The sequence below is a fragment of the Pocillopora verrucosa genome, chromosome 6 (assembly GCF_036669915.1).
Source record: "Pocillopora verrucosa isolate sample1 chromosome 6, ASM3666991v2, whole genome shotgun sequence".
NCBI classification, from domain to species: domain Eukaryota; kingdom Metazoa; phylum Cnidaria; class Anthozoa; order Scleractinia; family Pocilloporidae; genus Pocillopora; species Pocillopora verrucosa.
This window is the reverse complement of record NC_089317.1, coordinates 22,333,271-22,356,065: the sequence shown is the minus strand read 5'-3', so window position 1 is coordinate 22,356,065 and position 22,795 is coordinate 22,333,271. Positions and strand designations below refer to the sequence as shown.

The following is a 22,795-nucleotide window of genomic DNA, read 5'->3' as shown; positions in this document are numbered from 1 at the left end:
TGTCTTCTTGTGGCAAACTTTTTTGTTTATTCTAAAATATACTGCGTTGTTCGACGCCACCGAAGGCAGATTCAACAACAACAACAACTACAGCAAGGAAGTAATGACAACGTTTATAGGATTCTAAGGCTCAAGAAATCGGCTTTAAAAACATTTCTTTTGTGCATCATACTTTTGCTATGTTATTTTCCCTACTCGTTGTACACTCACTTGCAAATGTTACGCGCTCTGGATTCCATCTCCTCAAGTGTACTTATCACAACAGTCACATTAGTCTTCTTAAACTCGACCCTAAATCCCTTAATTTTTTGTTGGAGAGACAGTCAAATTCGTGCAGCCGTAAAGCAACTGTTTTACAGTTTAATCTAATTAATCTTAGCCTATTCATCAGTTTGAATAAAAATACGAGGCGCAACAGCGGAGCACCATATCAAGAAAAGTATAACTCACTAAGCCGATACCACTTGGTTGCCACATGATGGCTGTACGTCTGTCAGTCTATTTGTATGTAAAACTGTGTTCGCTTGAGAAACTTTGAAAAAATAAGGGCAGCAGTAGCTAAATAACTGGAGCAACGCTAAAGGTTAATATTACCCATGCGACTCTAAGATAGGAAATGGCGTAGAGAGGAGTAGAAGTGTTCTACAGTTTCGATTATCAGTTTTTTGTTTTGACGGAGATCATTTGTTAGGTAAATTATTTGCATATGTGAGAAACTTCGACTCTCGTAATATTCATAATTAAATTTAATAAATCATGCATTAGCCTTCATATGAAACACAAAGGAAGAGAAAAATCTTCGCGGGTAGGTTGCGATAATATAAGTTGTAAAAAAGAAGCTTAATTCGGGCTTCGACAGGATTCGAACCTACACCTTCCAGATACTGGCTGGGTACTGCAGTCAAATGAACTTAGAGCATAATCTGCATTTCTTTTAATTAATAACCGCACATCAAAAGGGCAGACATAATTATTCGGTGGTCCAAAAAATCTCCCGTTACTCTCGGATTCGCCTGCAGAACAGGCGTAATTGTTTGTGTTTTACAAGCGAACGGAGACAAGCGCTAGACGGGAACGAAGAAATTTTTTATTTACTGTTTATTTATTTATTTATTTATCTTACGCTCCCTCCCTTTTGCATGACCCGCACTTTGTGCTGCCTTGCACTTGCCTCCGATCGACTGAAAAACTGGAAAAGAAATGTGCCCGTTCTATAGGCTATTCTCGGATCGACTGGGAACGAACACAAGTTACTACTTCGTGTAAGGAATATTCAAAGCCATGTAACCAAGCTATTCTTGCCGCGTCCTCATTTCAAGCATGGCGCCTTCACCTACAGTGGCTCTTGTAAGCAAAATGTTGTCGTTTTCTCGCCTGATTCTTTTCTCGGTGCTTATCGTTGTATTAAGGTACTCGTCGTCAACGAAAGCTCAAGATGTTGTCGGTTGCGGAGGATTCGTTCAATCAGACGTGGACATCAACTACTCTCTTATACAGGTGCGAACAGGCATGCCGGCTGACGATCGATTATAACATACACTTTAATTTCAGCTTCATCAGTCGAATGCTCGTTCGTGTTTCAAATTTTGTAATTTTTTTGTGGTATTCCGAATGTAATTCTAAATGTTTAAAGATAGAAAAGGAATCCCTTCATTTTGAATCTGTTTTTAGTACCTATAATTCTCTTTAATTTATTCCAATACAGAATGACAGATTTTAATTGAACATATTGGACCGTCTTCGAGACAGGGTGTTCTTTAGTCACGGAACGCTCAATAAGTAATATTATTTGGAGTAGCTCTCCTAGATGATATCTCTATCGATCAAATGGGTTTCTTTATCAGTGACAGGAGACACGACTCGCCCAAAAATAGTTATGTTATTTTCCTTAGGGGCGTTGTGGCGTGATTTTCATGTGATATGTGTTATCTTCTGTAAAGGTGCATGTTTGGTCGTTAAAATTAATTTTTTAATAACCCATCGTAACTTTCTGTCATGCTGACAATAGCAGTCTGACTTCATATCTGTGAGATATGAGCTTACCTAGATTTTCTATTTTATCACAATTTGTTGGAGCAACAAGTTTTGAAACTAATAACAATGACATGATAATCATAGTGCTAATGATGATAATAATAATAATAATAATAATAATGGTAACTATGATAATAGTCTTACATTAATGACAATGATATGCATATAAAACTAAAATAAAATTGAAAAAAAATAGGTGAACTGTAGAAGCTTTTGAAGTGATAGAGAAAAACTGAAATACCTTCCATGAGGGGAAACATCAAAACTGAAAGACACAACTTAGAGTAAAGAACAATCCATTACATGAGCAAAGGGAAAAGTACATGCAAAATCATGAATCAGGGAGGTCCCCACTTCAATTTCAGGGGGACCCTATTTCAACCATATGGGAGCAAAGTAAGGGGTACCCCCTAAAGGTGTTTCAATGTACTTGTCGAGTATAGTCAGTGAAAAGAAAGATGAAGAGAAAGCCAACTGAGACACTAAGGAGGGATATCTGTGTAGGAGCTCTCATATCAGTCTAGTTAACAATTGTGTTTTGAAATCCTTTATTTAAAAATAATACATCTTGAAAGTAGTAATTATGCTTATAATAGGCACAATATTTTGCACTCATTTGACGCATAGTGACAAGTTTTATACTGCATTTCTCCTCAAATTTTGAAAATCCTTCAGAGCCCCAGTAATTAGTTATGAGAATTTGGTGTTAGATCAAGATAACAACTTTTACATGACAAGTTTGAGTATTCTTGCTACCTGTTTGCACATAATGTATGAACATGTTACATGTTAATCACATTTGGGAGTTAACGAGCTAAAATAATTAATGTTTTTTTCTTTAAATTGTCATTAGATGAAGCTGTTAACCAAGCAGGGAATCATCAAGTCTCAAACAGAATGTGCACCAAACAATGGCTACTTTCTCATTCCATTGTATGACAAGGTAATTGTTACTACCATATTATTTGTGTTGCTTCTTCCATGATGCTGTGGGATTTCAGAGTTTGAGTGCCATGTTGGACTGACTGACTACCTGCCTCTAGCTAGGGGAAGTTGAAGGAGGGGGTTAACACACTTCCATCTGGATGCCATGTAAAGATATGTGGATACATTAAAACTATATGTATTTGTGATTTTAAAAAAAAATGAGTCAATACGAATTAAATCTGTGAGCCTAGCTACCATTTCATGTTCATGGGTTTAATTGAACACTGGATTTTGTCATACATAGACAAAAATAACAATGCCTAAGTTATGATGAACACACCCCACATGCATGTATATTTCCATAACTGTTACCTGAGTTCAGTAACCCAACTCAGGGTATATGTATAGTATTGAATATATGACCACCTACATGTAGGTCCAGTTGTTTAAAGAGTGGATAACACTATCCAATGGATAAATCGCTTTCCATTGGATAAATCGCTTTCCATTGGATAAATCGCTTTCCATTGGATAACTGCTAAGGAAATGTACTGCACTATCCACCAGATAGAGATTTATCCAGTGGATAGGGTTATCCAACCCATGAACAACCAGGGCTTAAGCCTTTAACTCCCATGAGTGACCAAGACAGAATTTCTCCTTACAATATCAATACAATATCAACCAGATAAGTGATGAGAATTAAAAAAAAATATCAATTTGGGGATAATTAGTTGATGTAATACTAAATTCTCTGAACTAACATTATAAGAATTGTATGGTTAACAGTAAGCAGAATTAAAAATTTGATTTGGGAGTTAAAGGCTTAATCTACAAGTACATGTCAAATTTTATTCCCTTTTTGTGCCTCTAACATCAGAAAATGCCTCATTAAGTTGGAAATGAAATCAACAGTTTTTTCTGTATCCCTAATTATAGCATTAAATGTGTATAACTGAATGATGCTTTTTGTCTCACACAATTTAGGGAGTATTTATGTTGAAAATTGAGCCTCCTGTTGGTTGGAGTTTTGGTAAGAAAGTTAAAATTATATCCTATGTGTTCTATTTGCAATTGGACAGTTTGAATAAGTGTTTAAATGGATAATTAAATTAATACTTCCTTTCCTTCCCCCCTCCTGCAGATCCAAACAGTGTGGAATTAAACATAGATGGTACCACAGATAAATGTAGCAAAGGAGAGGACATAAACTTTGTGTTTACTGGTTTCACACTCTCTGGAAAGGTTGGTCTCAAATTCTTAGAAATTGGTTGTGTAGTCTGTTAGTAGTTCTTGGAGGGCTGCACTTTTTGTCCAGTTGTGTAACCCTTTAAACCCTAAGAGTGACTAACATCTAATTTCTCCCTACAATTTACTCCTGGATCACACAATAAGGTTATGAGAAGAAAGGAAATGGTCACCAGGGCAGAAACCTTTTGATTGGCAAACAAATTCTCCTTGTCAGCACCTTAGGAAATGTATAAAGAACAGTGTGGAGAATATGCATACTGATGTTAGGGTGTATAGGGTTAAGCATGTAAAAATGATTTTAATTCCAAGTTTAGTTCAGGTTTTAAGTAGAGCTGTATCACTTTTCCTGCATTGAACTTGAGGCTGGTAAATATATTTGTTTGATAAGAAGAGGGATTTATTGAGATATGACAAAATGGATATTTGTTCAGTCAAAAATGGATTGTCTTTGAGTAAAAATAGGTTTTAGCCAGACAACTTGACAGGAGCCAGCTGGGAAATTATTTCAAGCCTTCATTAGGTATTGCAGTCAGTTTGATTGCCACCTATTGGATTCTTTAACCCTTTACACCCTAACATCAGTATGTATATTCTCCATACTGTTCTCCTTACATTTCTTAAAATGCTGACAAGGAGAATTTGTTTAAAAATCAAGAGCTTCTATAGTTGGTGATCATTTCCTTTATTCTCATGACTCTAATGTGTGATTCAGGGGTGATACTGTAAGGAGAAATTAGATGCTGGTCACTCAGGGGTCAAGGGGTCAAAGAAGTGCAAACTGTTAACTGTTATGTACATTATACCTTGTTAATCAAAGCTTTGGTAAACAGGTTGTCAGTAAAGGTAGAGGACTTGGACCATCTGGAGTGGAAATTTCTCTGCAGGAATCAGCAGGTTTGTCTTATGTTTACGTGAAGATTCCATTATGACTTCAACACGGCCAAAGTGTGTAATTTGTTAAGAATTCTGGTCTTAATTGACACATGCACAATGAGGTGCTAGAATTACCCAGGGACACTGGACACCACTTAGTATCCTAGCAACTGATTGCAGATTTATCTAAACAAGTTGACCGGCTTTATCGATTGCAAACCTGTTTTGATTGCATGAGCTAAATGCATGGTTGACTAAAAATGTGATGGCGCTTCTACAAACTGTGGGCTTCAAAGCTGAAGCAGTCGATGAAGAAAGAGTTTGGTGTGTGTGCACTGTTGAAGAAGTAGACAATGATTGCGTGATTGTTTCCTTTGAAGGCTGGAATGCACAAACCCCACTTGAGTGGGGTTTGCAGAATTACACACTTTGTCTGTGTTGAAGTTGTCATGCATTCAGTAGCTCACATGTGCTGGTAACCTTGAAATTTATGTACATCTGTACTGTTGTAATTTTAATTTGGAGTAGACTTTGTTAATTGAAAGGTGATCCTAGAGGTTTCTGAAAGGAAAATAATGAAATAAGACAATGTATATTTTTGAAACTGTCAATTAATGCCTACTTTTTTTTTAGGTGATAAACAAAGGAAGACAGTCACTGCAGAAGGAGGATTGTAAGTTAAACTATGTGCTACAATATGAGTATTAAAAACTATCACACTATTTAAGACCTTATAAAAAAATGATTATCCAAAACTGAAACATGTGAAGCATTTTAAATATGTTTCGTGTTTCATTGTTGAAATTATTTTAAATGTGCATACAAAAGTTTCTTTCAATACATTTACATAAATACATGTATGTATTTTGAGCAGCCATTTTCTTTTCAAAAGATAACACTTCTTGGTACAGCCTACTTAAAGCCAGCCACTTTGCAGAAGTATTTCTTTCTCCTCGACATTCTCACAATATTGAACAGTGTTACATGTTCGAACTATACAAAAAGTAGTGAGTGTGCAAAGGTGTACTCATGTATTCACTTTAAGACAGTGTATAACTGCACATACATGTTACATGTGTCGGTCAGTCAGTTGGAAATCATCTACAAAAGCTTTTTAGTTTCTTGACAAATGAAATATATCATATCACTTATTTTTGAAAATTGACTGCTAATTATTGAAAAAATTTGGTTATTATTTCATTTTGCCTATTTGTTTTGCAATGAAAGATTTGTTGTTATTGTTACAACTCTGATCTCTCTAACATTGATTAATAGTTTCAGTTTTTCTCAAGTCATGCCTGGAAAATACCATGTAAAGGCTAGCCACTCCTCATGGACTTTTGAAAATGTAAGTTTACATTGTTCAACAAGTGGTAAATTAATGGTGGTAAATAACTGGTATGCAGTAGAAGAGGAAAGACATGCTGGCATTTGACTTATGAGTATAAATTGTGGAAACTATGAAGAATTCTTCTAAACTTTCTACCTGAATTCTGAAAATATGTGTACTACATTTGGCCAAAAAGCAGCTTATTTATTACTGCATCTCACTTTCATTGAGAGGTTTCAATTTAGACAATATTCCATCAGCGAATCATGTTTCAGTTGAGTTAAATTTGGGGAGCTGGATCCAGAGAGAAAGTGAAATTCTTTCCATACATGCATTAGTTAAAACTTGCAGTGTGCAAACCTAGCTAATTTTGTTTTTAGCAGAGCAACTTATCTTTTAAGCAGGAAAATGTTATGGTGTGTACAACATTAACTGGGTTAGCACATTGGAAATAGAAATTATTATGGCATACATAACGTGAACTTTTCACTCAACTAGCTCTTTCATGATTTTTTTTTTTTTAATTCATCAGGCTGAAGCAGAAGTGACAGTGGAGTCCAGCAATGTTGATGTTGTTGATAAGATAGTAGTTTCAGGATATGATGTTAAAGTAAGTTCAGATAATTCACATACCTTATTGTTTAGATCACATACTTGGTTACACCACACTAAAAATTGTTGGACCTAGATATATATGTAAATTAAAAGTATTAATTGTTTTTTCCAGGGTCATGTTTTGAGTGATGGTGAACCTATTCAAGATGTTGGATTTCTTCTGTTCTCTAAATCTGTAACCCAAAAGGTATGAAAAAGTGAATCTGATAAGGACATGACTTGTTTACATAATGATATCATCAAGCCTTGCTTACAGTTTGTTTCCTGGGCTTTGAGATAGACTTAAATTAAAAGCTGACTTTTTTTTAACTTTTCACGTAATGGACATGTTATAATCAATTTTTCTGTTAATTCATGGAATGCTAAAATGATTTTAGTACCATTCATTTTGTCTGAGCAACCAGCTCTTTAGTTGTACTTAAAAATGTCAGTTTTGATTCAAGTAGCGCCAAATGTGCTATTTGACTGATGGAAATGTACATGTTTGAGTGGAAACTAGACTTTTCAAATATACCTGTGATTTATAGGCATTAATTGTCAGCAAAGTGTCTGTGCCACAATCACATGTATTTCCAAAGGGATGATTTTCCACCAATGAGAAAAACATGTTCATTTTTCAGAACTTTCCTGGATGTGAAGATATCCCCCCTGACGTAGTAGAGATCATTAAAACAAAAATGGAGGTTGATGTGCCTCTTTGCCGTGTCAAGTCTGGTGTTGATGGACTGTTTGTCTTCCCCAGCATTCCGAGTGGAGAGTACACACTGGTAAAAACAAAATGATTGTAGGGAGAGATGTTTTCTTTTGTTTTGTCATCACTGTAAGACTGCAAAAAAATTCTGAGTTCCCATGAGGAATGAAGAACTTTAGATTTCTGCATTGGCATGGTCTACATTGAATTTATCAATGGTTGATTTACATGCAAATAAATTCTTTTTGTTCTCTTTTTTTTAGGTTCCATATTACCAAGGAGAACTCATAACATTTGATGTGGTTCCCTCAAAGCTTACTTTCTCTGTCAATTACAAAAGTGTTGTGTTAAAGGTGAGGACATGAATCAATTCTCCAAACTAATATTATAAGAAATGTATGGTTGACAGTGAGGAGAATTACAAATTTGATATGGGAGTTGAAGGGTTTACTTAAAAAATAACTATTACTTAAAAATCATGACATATTCTGAAATGAACTCAGTCTTGTTCAAGCTGACAATTCTCTTAGTGGTTGTAGACAACACAGGATTGGATTATATCAAGGAATTGTAGTCTGTTTTAATGAATCATCAAGTTGGATTTAATACAAAACTCTTCATGTAGTGGAATAGTTGCTGCTGTATGCATTGGCAATAATTTCTGTGCATTGAATTCAAGGAGTGCAGTTAATTCACTGGTAATGGATCAATCAATTCAATATATATGTTGTCTAAACCTCTCATCAATACTTCTTTTCTTTTACCTGCATGCAGACTCCATTCCAAGTGCATGGATTTTCTGTTACTGGTCAAGTTCTTACAGCAGAGGTAAGACAGGTAGTTTCCCCCCCTTAGAAGGAGAAAAAAAAGAAGATTTTACTCTAGCAGAGGACAGTGCAAGGTACATGTATGAATGACAATCTTGTTATAATTTTTTGAAGGGGCAAGGTATTGCAGATGTGAGCATTACAGCTGGTGAAGAAATTACTGCAAAAACAACTGCAGAAGGTGTTTATGTGTTAAATAATGTTACAGCTGGAGCTTACACTATTCAGGTGAGACATTGATAAGGTTTAACCTTTTCTTAAATGTTGAAGTGCTGAGTACCATGAATGCTATGCATGCTATGAATCACTTTGTTTGTGCCTTACTGTTTACTATTCAAGAAATGTAATCAATCAGGTGGTTCATTCTTTTTCTAAGGATTTTTGTTTTTGTAACAACAACACAAGTAGGAGTCTTCCATTCAGATTGATTTAGAACTGGAGACATTAGTCATTGCCATCGATAACAACCCTTGAATCAGATAATGGATTCTGTTCAAGCTGTTAAAAATCCAGTCATTGAAAAACAACCTTTTCAGGATTACCCCAAACTAAGAAGTGGCTCATCATGACCAAATGTCACTCCCTGGTTGGTTATGTTAATGTAAGCAGAATATCTTTGCCAATGGGGTTTTCACATTTGCAGGCAAGCAAAGAACACTTCTTTTTCAACTCCATTAAAGTTCAAGTGACTCCAAACACTCCTAGGCTACCAGAGATAACTCCACAAGCGTAAGTTTAGACTGATTGGAAAATTCTCTAAGTTTTCTTGTTAATGGATTTATATATTTGTTTACTTTATAGTAATAAATGTCTATCATTTACAGACAAACTGTCAAAACCGTACCATGCAAAAGCAAAAAGTGAAAGTTTGGACAGTCGTGTGACATTAATTTTTTCAGATGGATCTTTTACAGTTTACATTTGTCCAGTTATCTTGTATCGTTTTTAAATCTACTGATCCCTATTTCAGTGTGTTTTTATGAATATACTGTAAAAATGGTTTATATATTTATATTCATCCATAGACATTTTTTTTGTTGGTTGCAGATATCATTTGTGTGGGGCTCTTAAATTTGATGAGTTTCCTCCTGGAGTCACTCAGGTATGCATAGTTATTTTTCTGTTGACCAACCCATATGAAGTGAATGCTATACTTTTGGCACAAAATAGGTTGTGGTTTTTCATTGTGGTAAATAACACTTCAAAAGGGAAACATAATCGTTTGTGTCATGATGTGGTCACTTCAGATGTGGAACGTGACGTTTCGACTGCTTACTGCTAGTCTTCTTTAGGTGATGAAGTGTTTTAGTCTAACCTTCAACTTTGCAGTACGAATTATGGTGTCTAACTATTAAGTGACTCAAGATTTTATTTACAATATGGATGTGTTAATACCAATAGTTCAGCTCATTTCAAATGAGAGATATTTCTCAGCTGGGTGATAGAACGAAAGCGTCTTAATCCAGTCCCAGAAACTTTGTTGTAAATCGTTTTTGCTACCGGACATTAGAGCCACTTCATCCTTTTTCTCTTGAATATTATTTCAGTCTTTAAAACAGAGAGTGAGTAAACGTATCAATTTGGAAAATGAAAGTGTTGCAAACGTATTCTTCGGCACACTAGATACCCCATTTAGTACAAAATGTAATGTCCGCCCGTTGATGAGGGTTTTGTTAATTTTTTTAATTTAATTTTTCTTTTGGGGGGGGGGGGGGGAGGGTCAAACCATTTTTTTTTTACGGTGACCATTTCAAGATTGATAATCACCAAAAAGCGACGTTTTGGAAAAAATAAGCTTGGAGCCCTGTCTCAGAGCAGGCTTGCACTGAGTAACAGATGTGCTCTGTAAGAAGCCACTGGTGTTGGGATTTGATCATCTCTAAGCTCTTGTTTCCTGTAATAGAAATTAAAAAATGAAATGACAGAAGGAGTCTTTTTAGTTGAACCTGTGATGTAATTACAGGAAAGAGAGATCATTGCAAGGATTAAAAGAATTTGAGGTGCGTTCAAAGATGTGCAACTTTGTAATATTAATTATTAATTCTTTATTCTGTTTTTTTACCTGATGAAGTTGAAAGGACGTAAAATGATTCTACAAACAGAAGGAGCTTCGATTGCCACAAGGTCAATGTCTACCTCAGTTGATGAAAGTGGCAACTTTTGCTTTAAAGTATCACCAGGGACTCATACGATTCAGGTAACATGATAGTAAGAAAAAGGATTTATTACTCTGCCATAAATAATATTGATATCCTAAAAACTTTGATAAATCAAAGTAAAATAGTGTGTAAAATCGGAAACTAGTGTCCAAAATTGACAATTGGATTCCAGTGTCCAAAATCAGAAATTGCACATTAGTGTATAAACTTGGAAATCAGACTCTAGTGTCTAAAATCACAAATCAGACATCAGTGTCCAAAACCTGAAATGAGACACTTGTGTTTAAAGTTGGAAATCAGACATTAGTGTCTTAAATCGGAAATTGGACACTGGTGTCCAAAATTGGAAATCGGATACTAGAGTCTACATTTGAAACGCCACCTGTAGTGTCCAAAACCAGACACTGGTGTTTAAAATCGGACGATAGTGGCAAAAGAGGCAGACGTTTCTCCAAATCCCTTGTTTACTAAATTGCAGCGAATGCTTTTTGACAACAAATTTGTTCTTCTACTCATACTGACTTACTTAATATTGTATTCATTTATTTCTTAGCCAATAATAACCATGCAAGAAGTCGCCGCTGGCTTGGCATTGACCCCCAAAGAACAAGTAGTGACAATAAAGAACAGTCCCGTTCTTGGTATAACATTCTCACAGTTCAGGGCAACTGTTACTGGGACTGTCAAGTGTATTGGTAAGTTGTTGCTAACATGTAGATGAGCTATAGTTTGTTATCAGTATCAGGAGAAAGATTTCGTACTAAGTTTGAAAAACTTTCTGGGCATATGAGGTTTCATGTAACCTGTATGTTCTTAGTAGGCATTCCATTAAAAAGATGAAAGTCTGTTAGGGAAAAGATTTCCCGTACCCTTAAAAACTTTCGCGTATTCAATCCAATAGCTACCCACACAGACAAAGGTGACTCGCTTTTTGCGGTGAAATGTTTCAAATTTTCGTAAAATTGCCTTATTCAAATGTACAATTAACAGTATGAGTGACACGTATTTCTACCTCGTTAAAGTAGTTCATTTTTTTATTGCTTGTCTGCACAGGTGGCTCTTGTAGCGGAGTATCTGTTACACTTCAATCAGTGTCAAATCCAGGCCTTCCAAAAGCAGAAGTCCAGGTAAAGATATGTTTTAGCTCATCATTGCATTGATTATTTTGGGTAAATTAATACCCCATTGACACAGAAAAACGTGTTTAATGAAGGCGGGTTTAACTGAATTAAAATCAGAAACAGAAAACTGAAAAACTGATTTATCTTTAGGTTTCAAGCAGTCAATAACTTTTAATTTCAATGTGCTAAATTTCAAGTCGACAGACATCGGTCTGAGCAGCTTATACAGGGTAAAACAGAAAACCACCGCATACATTCTAATGAGCTTCTTTTGCGCGCGTTTTAAAAAGCTGCAGGCATGTGTGCGTTTTTTTAAACGCGCTTTTCGCGTGCATTTTGGGCCTTGTACCTCTGAGCTGTACTGCATGAAGAAAACAATTTTCAACTGCATTTAACAAAACAGTTTAAGAATATCTTAAAGCTTTGGTGTGAATGCGGTATTAGTCACTTAACTTTTCATGCCCTGCTCTTCCACTCAAAAATAAGTTACCATTAAATTTAATATTAATTGCAGGTGGCTGAAACTTCTTTTATCTTTAAAGATGTCTTTCCTGGAAAATATAAAGGTATTGTCTTGTCTTAAAAGAACTACATTTGGTTTGGACTTCTTCAAAAAAGTAGCCTGGGTTTTTCTGGCCATCTTTAACCACGTTCATTGCCTATTGGTTTAATTGGTTTAATTGTTCTTTTTCATGTTTATCTTTTGCAAACTTTAATTTTGATGTTTCTTTCTCTTCAAAGGTGATTCTTTATGACTCAAGAGTTTCACGGGGGGGTGGGGGGGGTGGGGTGGCAAAGAAACTTGTTCCCATGTCTCGCTATTCGGTGATGATATTTATCTACGCTGTCAATTGTGGAAGGCTTTTACAATCACAACATTTCACCTTGATGAGGTTGATTATTTTCATGGTTTTTAGTGTCAGTGTTAGAGGAATCTTGGTGCTGGGAAAGTTCATCGTTTGAGTTCCAAGTATCTGAAGCAGACGTCTCTGACCTTCAGTTTGTACAGTCTGGATATATTTTAAAGTGTATCCTATCTCATGACATAACATTGGTAAGTACTGCAGTACAACAACTTTTTATGATATACAATTGCCTTGTGTATTCTATATTTGCTATGCACGTTTGTGTTCACTTTTGTACCATCGGTGTCATCAAAAGATAAAATAATCTTCATCTGTAAGGAAAAAGATTATCATATCTTACCTAATAACCTAAATCTCAGACTTTATGGCCATCTGAAAATCATGTCAACCCTACTCTTTTAACAGGCTCTTCGCTCTGACGAAGGGCTAACGCTCGAAACTTCAGCTTTTTAACTCTTCATAATGGGCAATTTACGTTATCAACTCAGTTGACAATACTATGTTACCCTGTTATACTCTCCCACTGACGCAGCACCACAGTTGCTTTAGAAACTTACCCCCTCCTCCTCCCCCCCTTAAAAAAAAGTCATTTTACTCAAGGGTCAGTTCCTTCTCGGGCCTCCAACCGTTGGGGGGGGGGGGGAGGCGAATGGAAGTGTTTAACTTAGCAGACATCTGATAAAGTAGAATGTGTTTGTTTTGGATAGCAAACAAAAAAGTTTGATGGCATAATTTCAACCATGGGTTTACGACTTATCGCTTGACCGTCCTATAATTAACCTTGTTAGGTTAGGTTTTGAAGTCGCTACAAACGCGTTTCTGCCCATGAATTCGTACCTTGCTCGAAAACAGCTCATCCACAATTTTATCCAAGTGATCTTTCGCTCAGTTTTGCATGAAAATTGGTCTTGCAGCCATTGTTAAAATGTTATGCTGTGTTTTGAGAGAACAGAGAAAACGTTTTTTCAGGATGAAAGTGCGTTTGTGCTCCAATAGGGTATAATTAGCGACCACTCACAGAAGAAGTACAATTCAGTTCATTGTAGACAAATGATGACTGGAGCAATTTTGCTAAAAATTTATTTTCTCCGCAGTTTTTCTCACTTGAGTCTCACAAAGAAATGGTGGACTCCTTTGACTTACCAAAGGGAACCAAGACTTTCTGTCTGAAGGAGCCAGGTAACAGATTTTCTACCCCACGAACGTTGTGGAGTGCCTGTCCATTTTGAAGTCACTAGTATTTCTTGTTAGGATAGAGTTACACTGAACAGGTTTTGTCTCAAACAATTTTCTTCCTTTCGTTACTTAGCGTAGCCCTTCATTTTTTTTATCTGGAACTTTTTGTCACACTTCTAATGCTCAAGAATGGTTTAGGAGAAGAATATTATAAATTCTTTGACGGCTCCACGTCTAAATAAACTAAAAAGGCAGAGGCATCGACATTTCGTTAAAGAATTCTCTGATCTCCGATCTCCAAATATCCTGTTAACATACCCTTTGAATCGTAATCAGGCAGTTAGTGAGGAGTGCATGTAATATATTAAACTCTGGTACATTTGCATGTGTATCGTTTGGATGTACGTGTAACATTGCATTTTAAATCCTCAGGAGTAGCCAACAAGAACATTTATAGTCATAGTTGGAAGAGTTAGAATTCTAGATCTCGGTAGTCGAAGATTAGTATTCCTTGTGGCTTCTATACACCATTTAATTGCAGGTCTTAACGCTCTATTCGCTCTGACGAAGGGCTAACGCTCGGAACGTCACTTGTAGAATCTCTTTAAATAATCAACTCAGTTGAAAACCGAATTATCGAGTGATCACCCCCCCTCCCCCTCCCCCTCCCCCTCCCCCTCCCCCTCCCCCTCCCCCATCGTTACATCACCACGGTTTCTTTAAAAACTTTCCTCCCTTTTTCAGTTATTCATTTAACTCATTTCAGTTTTTTTATTGTGATGTGCAGGAGTTTACAACCTGATGCCACGTTCATGCCATCAGTTTGAGCAAGAAGTGTTCAAGTATAATACGTAAGTTTGCTCATTGTTAGTGAAGAGAAATGAAGGGAACAATGCACATAACCCGTTTTCAGAGAAGGAAAACTCAAGTGGCAAAGCCGCTTGTTATTTTAGTTTTGCGTTCGATTGATTGAAGGGTGGTGCAATTTTCTAGATTCCATCGCAGAGCATAGTGAACAAGGAACTGTGATCTAAGAACAAGTTCTCATTAACTGGCTTAATTCCAACGACATATTTTTGTTTCCAGCTCTGCGCCATCTGTGTTGACACTGACAGCCATCAAACATTTGCTCTCTGGCACAGTCAAGACTCAAGAACCTATGAGTGACATTACAATAAAAATCAGGTTTGGATAGTTTTTGTGATGTTCATGGCAAGCTTAACTTTTACGACTGTTGTCTTCGTTGTTGTAAGATTTGACTGCTAACCCTGTAGGTTAGTCAGGAGAGTTTCGTGTCATATCAAAGATCTTTTGTGACAGCAAAGTTGAAAGGACAGAAAATGATGTTCGAGGTTCTTTGATTTGCCTTCAGTTAGGCAAAGGAGATCATGACTGTAATAATCTTGGGGAATTACTGGACATGCTTCTGCTTACTACCGTAGGGTGCATTCTTTAGTTGCAGTCGTATAGCAGTGTTAAGTTGAAGTTTCTCCATTCCATATTTGGGTGATAATATATTAATAGTCCAAGAGGAACTTACACATAAAAAAACAACAACAGAATATGGTAAATTTTAATTTTTTGTATAACAAGGTCCCTGAAGTCCAAAGAAGTCACCATCCTTGGACCACTGAAACCGGAATCAAATGAAAAGAAAGATTCTAGTGATGCAAACAGTAGCAAACCAGACGAGGAAAAACAACAGCTTTCATACAACTTTTCACATTGGGCAAGGTAAATGAACGCTGGTGCGGTGGTTTTTGTTTTCTTTTTCATCGAGTGGTGAAGGGCTAGACTTAAAACCACATACACTTCCGATTGATAGGCACAGTGTATTGTGGCCTTTATAATGCGTTTATCATGTAATCCCGCGTACAGGCAATTGTCAAGTTGAATTTTGATTTTCTTGTACAAAGTGCATGAGTAGATTAGCAAAGGATTTCTTTTTTTTTTTTTTTCAGGCGCGGCGAGGAATTTGAAATTACCCCGGTGTCTTCTGAACTGTTGTTCTACCCTGAGAATAAACTTGTCACCATCTCTGGTAAGGGAACAAAATATTAACCAGTCGCGAAAACATGGTCTGGCGAAGCTAGTTTTGGAATCGAATGGAAATCAAATTCTTGAATCGAACTGAACAGTGTGGAGAATATGCATTCTGATCTTAGGGTGTTAAAAGGGTTAATCGTGATTGTGAAGAATATCCTTGTTTGATGGGCAGCACAAGGTTGACGAGGGCGTACGAAAACTAGGAAAAAAATAGCATCTGCTCTTTCGCATGTTATGACCAGAGATGTGTGTTTTTTTTATCCTTGTCAGATGACTGTCCGGCAGCATGGGCTGAGTTTGAAGGAAGAAAGGGTGTGTTCATTGAGGGACAAATCACCCCTCCCCTAAGTGGCGTGCAGATTGTCATTTCCTCAGGCGGAGAGCAGCCGATTACCGATATTAAAGTGGAAACAGACACGAATGGAAAATATAGGTTAGTGTAACGATTCCTTTATGTGAAATCTATGATAAACAGCAAGCACACAAAGCCTTTCATGAAGCAGATGGACAAACAGACAGACGAGATGATATTAATCCGAGCTGATAACTGCACGAAGGGTTTGCTGCGGTTTACATATTTTACCACTGAGATTAAGAAGAGATAGCAGGCAGATTTTAATTAATCTCAAAGATCACGTCTTTCGCAAGAAATTCTTGGTGTGGTGATCATTTTTCAATCCTTATCTTGGTATCTGTGCGGTAACACTCACTGAGACTAATGCTTTTTTTCTGAAACAGGGTGGGTCCCTTGCATGGTGGCGTTGAATACTCGCTGGTGAGTAATGTGGAATAAGTTTTATTACATATCTCCATTAGGATGTGCGCAATGATTGATCAATTTAGCGGTTCGTATTTCACTGTATGGCCCGCGAAATTCAAAAGTTTATTTAATTTGAAATCTGTCCTCTCCATTTGAACCCAGAGATATCACTCCCAGAGTTTTTTTTTTTTTTTTCGAGGATGTAACTTTTCTATTTTGCTACGAACGGGTGATGAGAGGAGACATATCTATCAGCAGGAGAGGCTCGTTTTAATATTACACCAAATTCTCTAAGCCGATTTAGGAGAAAGTTTTGAGGATCTAGAGAGAGAATTATGAACCAGATTTAGGGTTTGTGCCATTATTTGTGCTTGTATTTTTTATTCACAGGCTGCGAGCAAAGCAGGTTTTGTACTCAGTCCTGCGGCTGGCAAGAAGGGAGATTTTCAAGCGCTGAAGCTTGGGCAGATTGACATTACGGTAAGAGCGACTGGGGGTGTAAACTTACTAACGTCGCTTAAAGTTTTTTTTATCAGCTATTTTGTGTGACCGTAAGCGTTCAACTCCCTTGAATGACCACTGACTTCTCTCCACAATTTCAATACGTTATCCAGGAAGCTTGTGATAATCGAAAACAGCGTCAGCTTGAGGCTGTTTTTCCTGATTTAAGACCAAATTTTTTAAACTAATTTACAAATACACATAAAGTAGAGATAGAAGGAAATTACTTGACTTATCAGATCAAGCGAATTTATGAATTAACTAATTTTGTGTGATTCATTCAGGTATTTGAAAGTTTTCTTTTGTACTTTTTAAAAGTTAACATAAAAATTGGCATTGAAACTTTGGGTTCTACGCTTAAAATTTGTTTCAGTTTGTTTATTTATTGATTTGTTCTATTTCAGGTGACAGATGAAGACGGCCAGCCATTATCAGCAGTTCTTCTGTCACTCAGTGCAGGACAGTTTCGCAGTAACAATCTCACTCTGGAAAATGGCTCCATGGTCTTCGCCAACTTGGTTAGTACAGTTAGTGATGCAAATTTTCCTATGTAGGCTTCATAGAGTTTGAAAACCGAGCGGAATCAAGTATACGAACGCGTACATTATTGTAGCCGCTTGGGAAACCACCTTGATCAATCAGTGACTGAGGGAAAGCAAAGCTAAAGAAATCTCGGAATCCTTTCGACATTCAACTGAAAATGTCTCTTACTACTGATGTATTTTTGTCTTGTAGGGCCCAGGACAATACTTTTTCCGTCCGATGTTAAAGGAATACACCTTCACGCCTCCTTCGCAGGTCAGTATGGGACATCTATAATTTCTTCTTGATTTTACGTTTGCAAGGATCCTTGTAGTCTTTGGTGTTCTTATTCTGGTAAGTGGTGCAGTTATGTAACTGTTCACAACTGAAAATTGACTCGTTTTTGCTATCTCGATACCAAAACCACATAGCAACGCCGTAAAGGGGAAGCGGGTGATTTTCAAATGCTAGAGAAAAGTCTCACATGGAAGGGCTCTATTTTCAAGAGAGGTTCAAGCTCCTATTTTCGTCTTCGATGTAAAGAATCTTGCGTTAAATTTTAGAGATTGTTCGTTACTTTCGTTAATCCTAGGCAAATTTCCAAATAATATTTTGCTATGACAAACAGAGACCTAGAAGGTATCAATAAACCAAAATCGAACCAGATTTTTTAAAGGATGGAAAAAAACTAAACTCTTTTACTCCTAAGATCTGAGTAGTAATTCTCCTTACTGTCTGCTATACAATTCTCATGACGTTAGTTCGGAGATTTGGTATTGGATCAACCCACAATCCCCTGATAGAGATTTTCTATGTACTCACTTTTTCTACGCTTGATATTGTATTGATATACTAAAGAAAAAATCTGTCTTAGTCATTCATGGGAGTGAAAGACTTCAACACGGATTACAAATGATAAACTTGAAAAAAAAAAGACTCAGTTTTTCATAGCGAAAAAAAATCGTGACTAGTTTGGAAATTGTTTCGCAGATTTATCTTTTATGCTTGTAATTAATAGTCACTCTAAACTGGAGAGCTGTTCATTGATAAGTATTTACTGTTCTTCACAGATGATTGATGTGGGTGAAGGTTCAATTGTTCAACTGCAGGTCAAAGGAAAAAGAGTTGCGTTTAGGTAAAAAAAAAGGCTTTGTAATGGAGCAATTTTCAAGTGGGTGTCTGTTTTGTTGTTTGGTGACTCATTTTTTTCCTTGGTCCCACGCTTGTAACAAGACGAACAGACAACTCTCTTCACATATAGATAATTTTTGTTTTCCTTACAGCTGTTTTGGGGCGATTTCCTCGCTAAATGGTGAACCAGAGAAAGGCGTGGCTGTTGAGGTACGTGCTTAGGATATTACATTATTTTTTCGTAGAATCTGATACTAAGGAACTCTGTGAGAGTTGTATTTTTGACAATCTGAATTTAAGTGTAATATGAACCATCTTTATATTTCAGGCGATCGGTCTGGAAAGTTGCGAATCTTTTCAAGAAGAAACAGTTTCAGATCAAGATGGACAATACCGATTACGTGGACTTCAGGTTACTACGCTTCTAAAAATATGAGTTTCTTGTTTTGGTTGTAAGAGCGTAAGAAAGAGAGTTTCGTGCAACCAAAAACAGGTAATAAAATCGCCACAGCCATCGAAAACCCAAGGCTGGCACCACATACAATCAATGAGGAATCAATACCTTGAGCACCGGAAAACGCGGATAACCAACTCTCGAGTGGTTTTTAGTTTTTTAGATGTTGAAATTTTAGACCAATCACAGCGTAAAGTGAAGCAACACCAATGTTATCCCTAAATATTTGTTATCCAAAGATTGCGCGAGTTGTTTGGTTTGGAATGACAAAGACTGTTTATTTTCAGCCTGGCTGTATGTACAGAGTTCGAGTAAAGATCGGAGACAGCAATCCGCATATCGAGAGAGCTTCCCCGTCATTTATTGATATACAGGTCAGGATTGAGATAGTTCTATTTTTTTCATTTTCCTTTATTTATTTGTTTTGTTTTTGTTGTCACAGTTTTACCCTTTACACCCTAACATTAGTATGCATATTCTCTTTGCTGTTCTCTATACATTTCCCAAGGTGCTGACAAGGAGAATTTGTTTAGCAATCATGAGTTTCTTTAGTTGGTGATAATTTCCTTTATCCTCGTGACCTTAAAGAGTGATTCAGGGGTGATATTGTAAGGAGAATTAGACGCTTATCGCATGAATGCTACACAGCAATACTTTCGTATGATTTTGCTTGATATGCTGTGTAATTAAGCTGTAACTCTTTGCTCCGTGAATGGAAGTGTCATCGTGGTTCATGTCTAATGTGCAAAATTCTATTAAATCCACTAAGTTTATGAATGAATGGAGAGAGCCCTAACGTGTGCGACCATTCACTTGAAGGCTAACTGTACTTACGAGAGTTTTTTTTTTCTCCAAGTGTTACTCATTAATCGTTGCGAACACAGGAATTAAATTAACCAGCATTAGTCTCCTGAGATGGTTTATCATTAGAAGTTAAAAAATTATTGTCATACGAGTTAAAATTTCTTTTTTTTGTTAACAGGTGTCTTCAACAGACCTTCAGAATGTTAACATGATCGCCTTCCGTCACATCAATCAATTTGAAATTACAGGAAATGTGGATACGGACAGTAAATTCGTTTCATCTCTAAAGGTGAGTATTAAAATCTATTGCCGCACCTCCAAACAGCGATGTGAATTTTCAACTCGTGCTCAAGAAATCCAGCGTGTCAGGGGCTTGGGGGCGGTATTTTCACCTAGTGTAAATTTGCTCATTTTTCACTAAGTTTTTGTTATTCGAAATCCTGGTCAGCTTCCTTAACCTTCTCTCTCCTCTTTCCTTTTTGGATGTTTCTTACCCCTCGGTACAAAAGGTGTTTGTTTCAAGGGTTTATTCCTCTGAACATCAAATTAAAAAGAAAAAAGAGGGCTTTGTAAGTCATTTAACTGATGTCATTCCGGAATTTCCCACAGCGCATGAACTTTGGGTAAGAAATGTAATGCACTTGAATGTTTTAAAGGAGACCATGAATAACTCAACACGATATTTTAAAACTCAGGTAACGCTGTCTCCAGAGAGTAATCCAGAGACTCCAGTATTCACGACTCCCGTGAGTGTGGCCAGTTACTTCCAGTTTCCGTCAGTACCTAATGATGGACAAGTGTACATCGTTCGTTTGGAGTCTTCCCTCTCATCACTTAACTATCAGTACATCCGACCTGAATCTACGGTCACTGCCACTGGAGTGCGGGCTCATGTTACGTTCAAGTTTGAACCACAGGTATGACGTGCTTCCCAATTTGTCTGCATCCCGGATGTGAACTGTTACTCGCATTTGTTGAGTCAAATTCACCAGTCGTTCAGGGAAATGCTTTATTTCATTGATGCCCTTTTTTTTTTTTTTTTTAATCGATCTTTTTTTGTTTCGTTTTTTCTAATTTCCCTCAGCCGCGTAAAGTTGAACCGGAACCAAGCCAAGGATCATTTCTGACGTTACCTTTGTTAGTGATTCTGATTGTGTTAGCTGTGAACCACAATAAGGTACGTAAAACTGGAACCGTTTACGTTTTTATTGTCATGATGAGGCGGAAACCGGGTATCTATAGATAACCACGCGTTTATTTTCTGTTGTAACAGTTTCGATTGGTTCCAGGCTTTTAGTGGAAAGACTGTCCAAATCACGCTTACAGCTACTGTAAACTACTGTAAGCTCAATCTTATTTTCATGTCCGCTTCTGAGGTAGACTGCTTTCTCTAGATAAGCGCTCTTGTATCAAACTTGTGTCAAAGCAGAAGCCTGGTCAAGGTTATCAGCTTCTCTTCGTGAAACAATCAGAAATGAACGTAGAAATTGTAAAACCGTAGGTACCAACAAAATAACAATAATTAAATTTTACAACAAGGTTGTTGATCAGCGCTTTTGATCATTTTAATGTTACAAGGCGTTATATTAAGTTTTAAAATTATTATTATTATTATTATTATTATTATTATTAAAATGAGAGCAACGTTAATGCGAATGTCAAACGGCAAGAATCTAATCTTTTCGGGTCTGTTTCATTTGTGCAACAATTAAAAAATAAGTGAATAGTTGTAAATAAGAATTAGTTTAATAAATTGCTGTTGGATATTTGAAAATATTAACTGAGTAAAATGAGAGATGAATTTTCCGTTTGTGACCAATGTCAGTACCTGACCAACTGTGCACCCTAACCCAACATTAACCCTAACTTGTTGTCAGTTGACTGTTGTTATGTTATGGGAGGGGTAGGTGCGTAGTTTCTCAGTCACTGACATTGAACTACGCTGTCAATGATGTTATATAATGGCACAGCTGCCCGTGTAAAAAGTAAGGAAATACAAACAGGTTCAAAAGACGGAAGAGAACGTCACATTTTTAAGGGCGGAAAAATGCGACTTATTTATTTTCTTTTTTATCTTCAGCTCATTCCTTTCATCCAGCAAGTACCTCAATTCATACAGGGAGTATCCGCCGACCAACTACAGGCTCAGTTCGAGGATCCTTACAGGAACAAGAAGAAACCAAAAGATACGCGACGAAGATAACAAAAAGTAGGGTCTAGGAATTATGTCGAATTATTTTAATGCGTCACAACGAATATTTGAATATTTACACGATACCTGAAGAAACATCCCAAGCAAGAACGTCCCTTTTACATTTGTATGTTTAAGTTGTCACAAGAGTGCTCTTGGTGAAAAGCGACGAGAGAATACTTCGTATCGTCATTGCTCATCGAGCGAGTTCTGTGACGCGCTTGGTGTTGTCGTGATAATCGCTTCCGGTTGTTACGGTCTGTCGGCATTGTTTTCTGAACAGTATTGTTCTCTGAATAGTCTAAGAAAGGCATAAAAACTTTTGGTTAGTCTCTGACACCTCTTGTAGCTTCCAAGGGGAAATTAGGCCTCATTGAAAGGATTTTTACCGAACTCGTGCAAACTTTGACCACTAGATAAACTTACCCCGTTAACAATGTAATAAATTTAGTTAATTATCATTGTGGAGTTTGGTGAGATACTGCAAGTGACATATTATGTAGTTATGAACCCTTT

General features: G+C 36.8%; 1 protein-coding gene across 1 annotated transcript; it reads left to right on the top strand.

Moving 5' to 3' along the window:
- Positions 1-1,314: 1,314 nt before the first annotated feature.
- Positions 1,315-22,740, top strand: LOC131783570 (BOS complex subunit NOMO3). Its single transcript, XM_059100330.2, has 38 exons — positions 1,315-1,497; positions 2,888-2,977; positions 3,949-3,994; positions 4,106-4,206; positions 5,043-5,106; positions 5,719-5,758; positions 6,361-6,433; positions 6,948-7,025; positions 7,143-7,217; positions 7,651-7,797; positions 7,985-8,074; positions 8,496-8,549; positions 8,663-8,776; positions 9,192-9,277; positions 9,596-9,650; positions 10,620-10,745; positions 11,261-11,402; positions 11,761-11,834; positions 12,343-12,394; positions 12,746-12,882; positions 13,789-13,873; positions 14,658-14,721; positions 14,957-15,055; positions 15,464-15,604; positions 15,832-15,911; positions 16,187-16,349; positions 16,655-16,691; positions 17,067-17,156; positions 17,582-17,695; positions 17,913-17,975; positions 18,770-18,834; positions 18,983-19,040; positions 19,159-19,242; positions 19,572-19,658; positions 20,267-20,377; positions 20,784-21,005; positions 21,173-21,265; positions 22,169-22,740. The coding sequence occupies exons 1-38, from the start codon at positions 1,321-1,323 to the stop codon at positions 22,289-22,291; spliced, it is 3,600 nt and encodes a 1,199-aa protein (XP_058956313.2). The 5' UTR covers positions 1,315-1,320; the 3' UTR covers positions 22,292-22,740.
- The last annotated feature ends 55 nt before the right edge of the window (positions 22,741-22,795 follow it).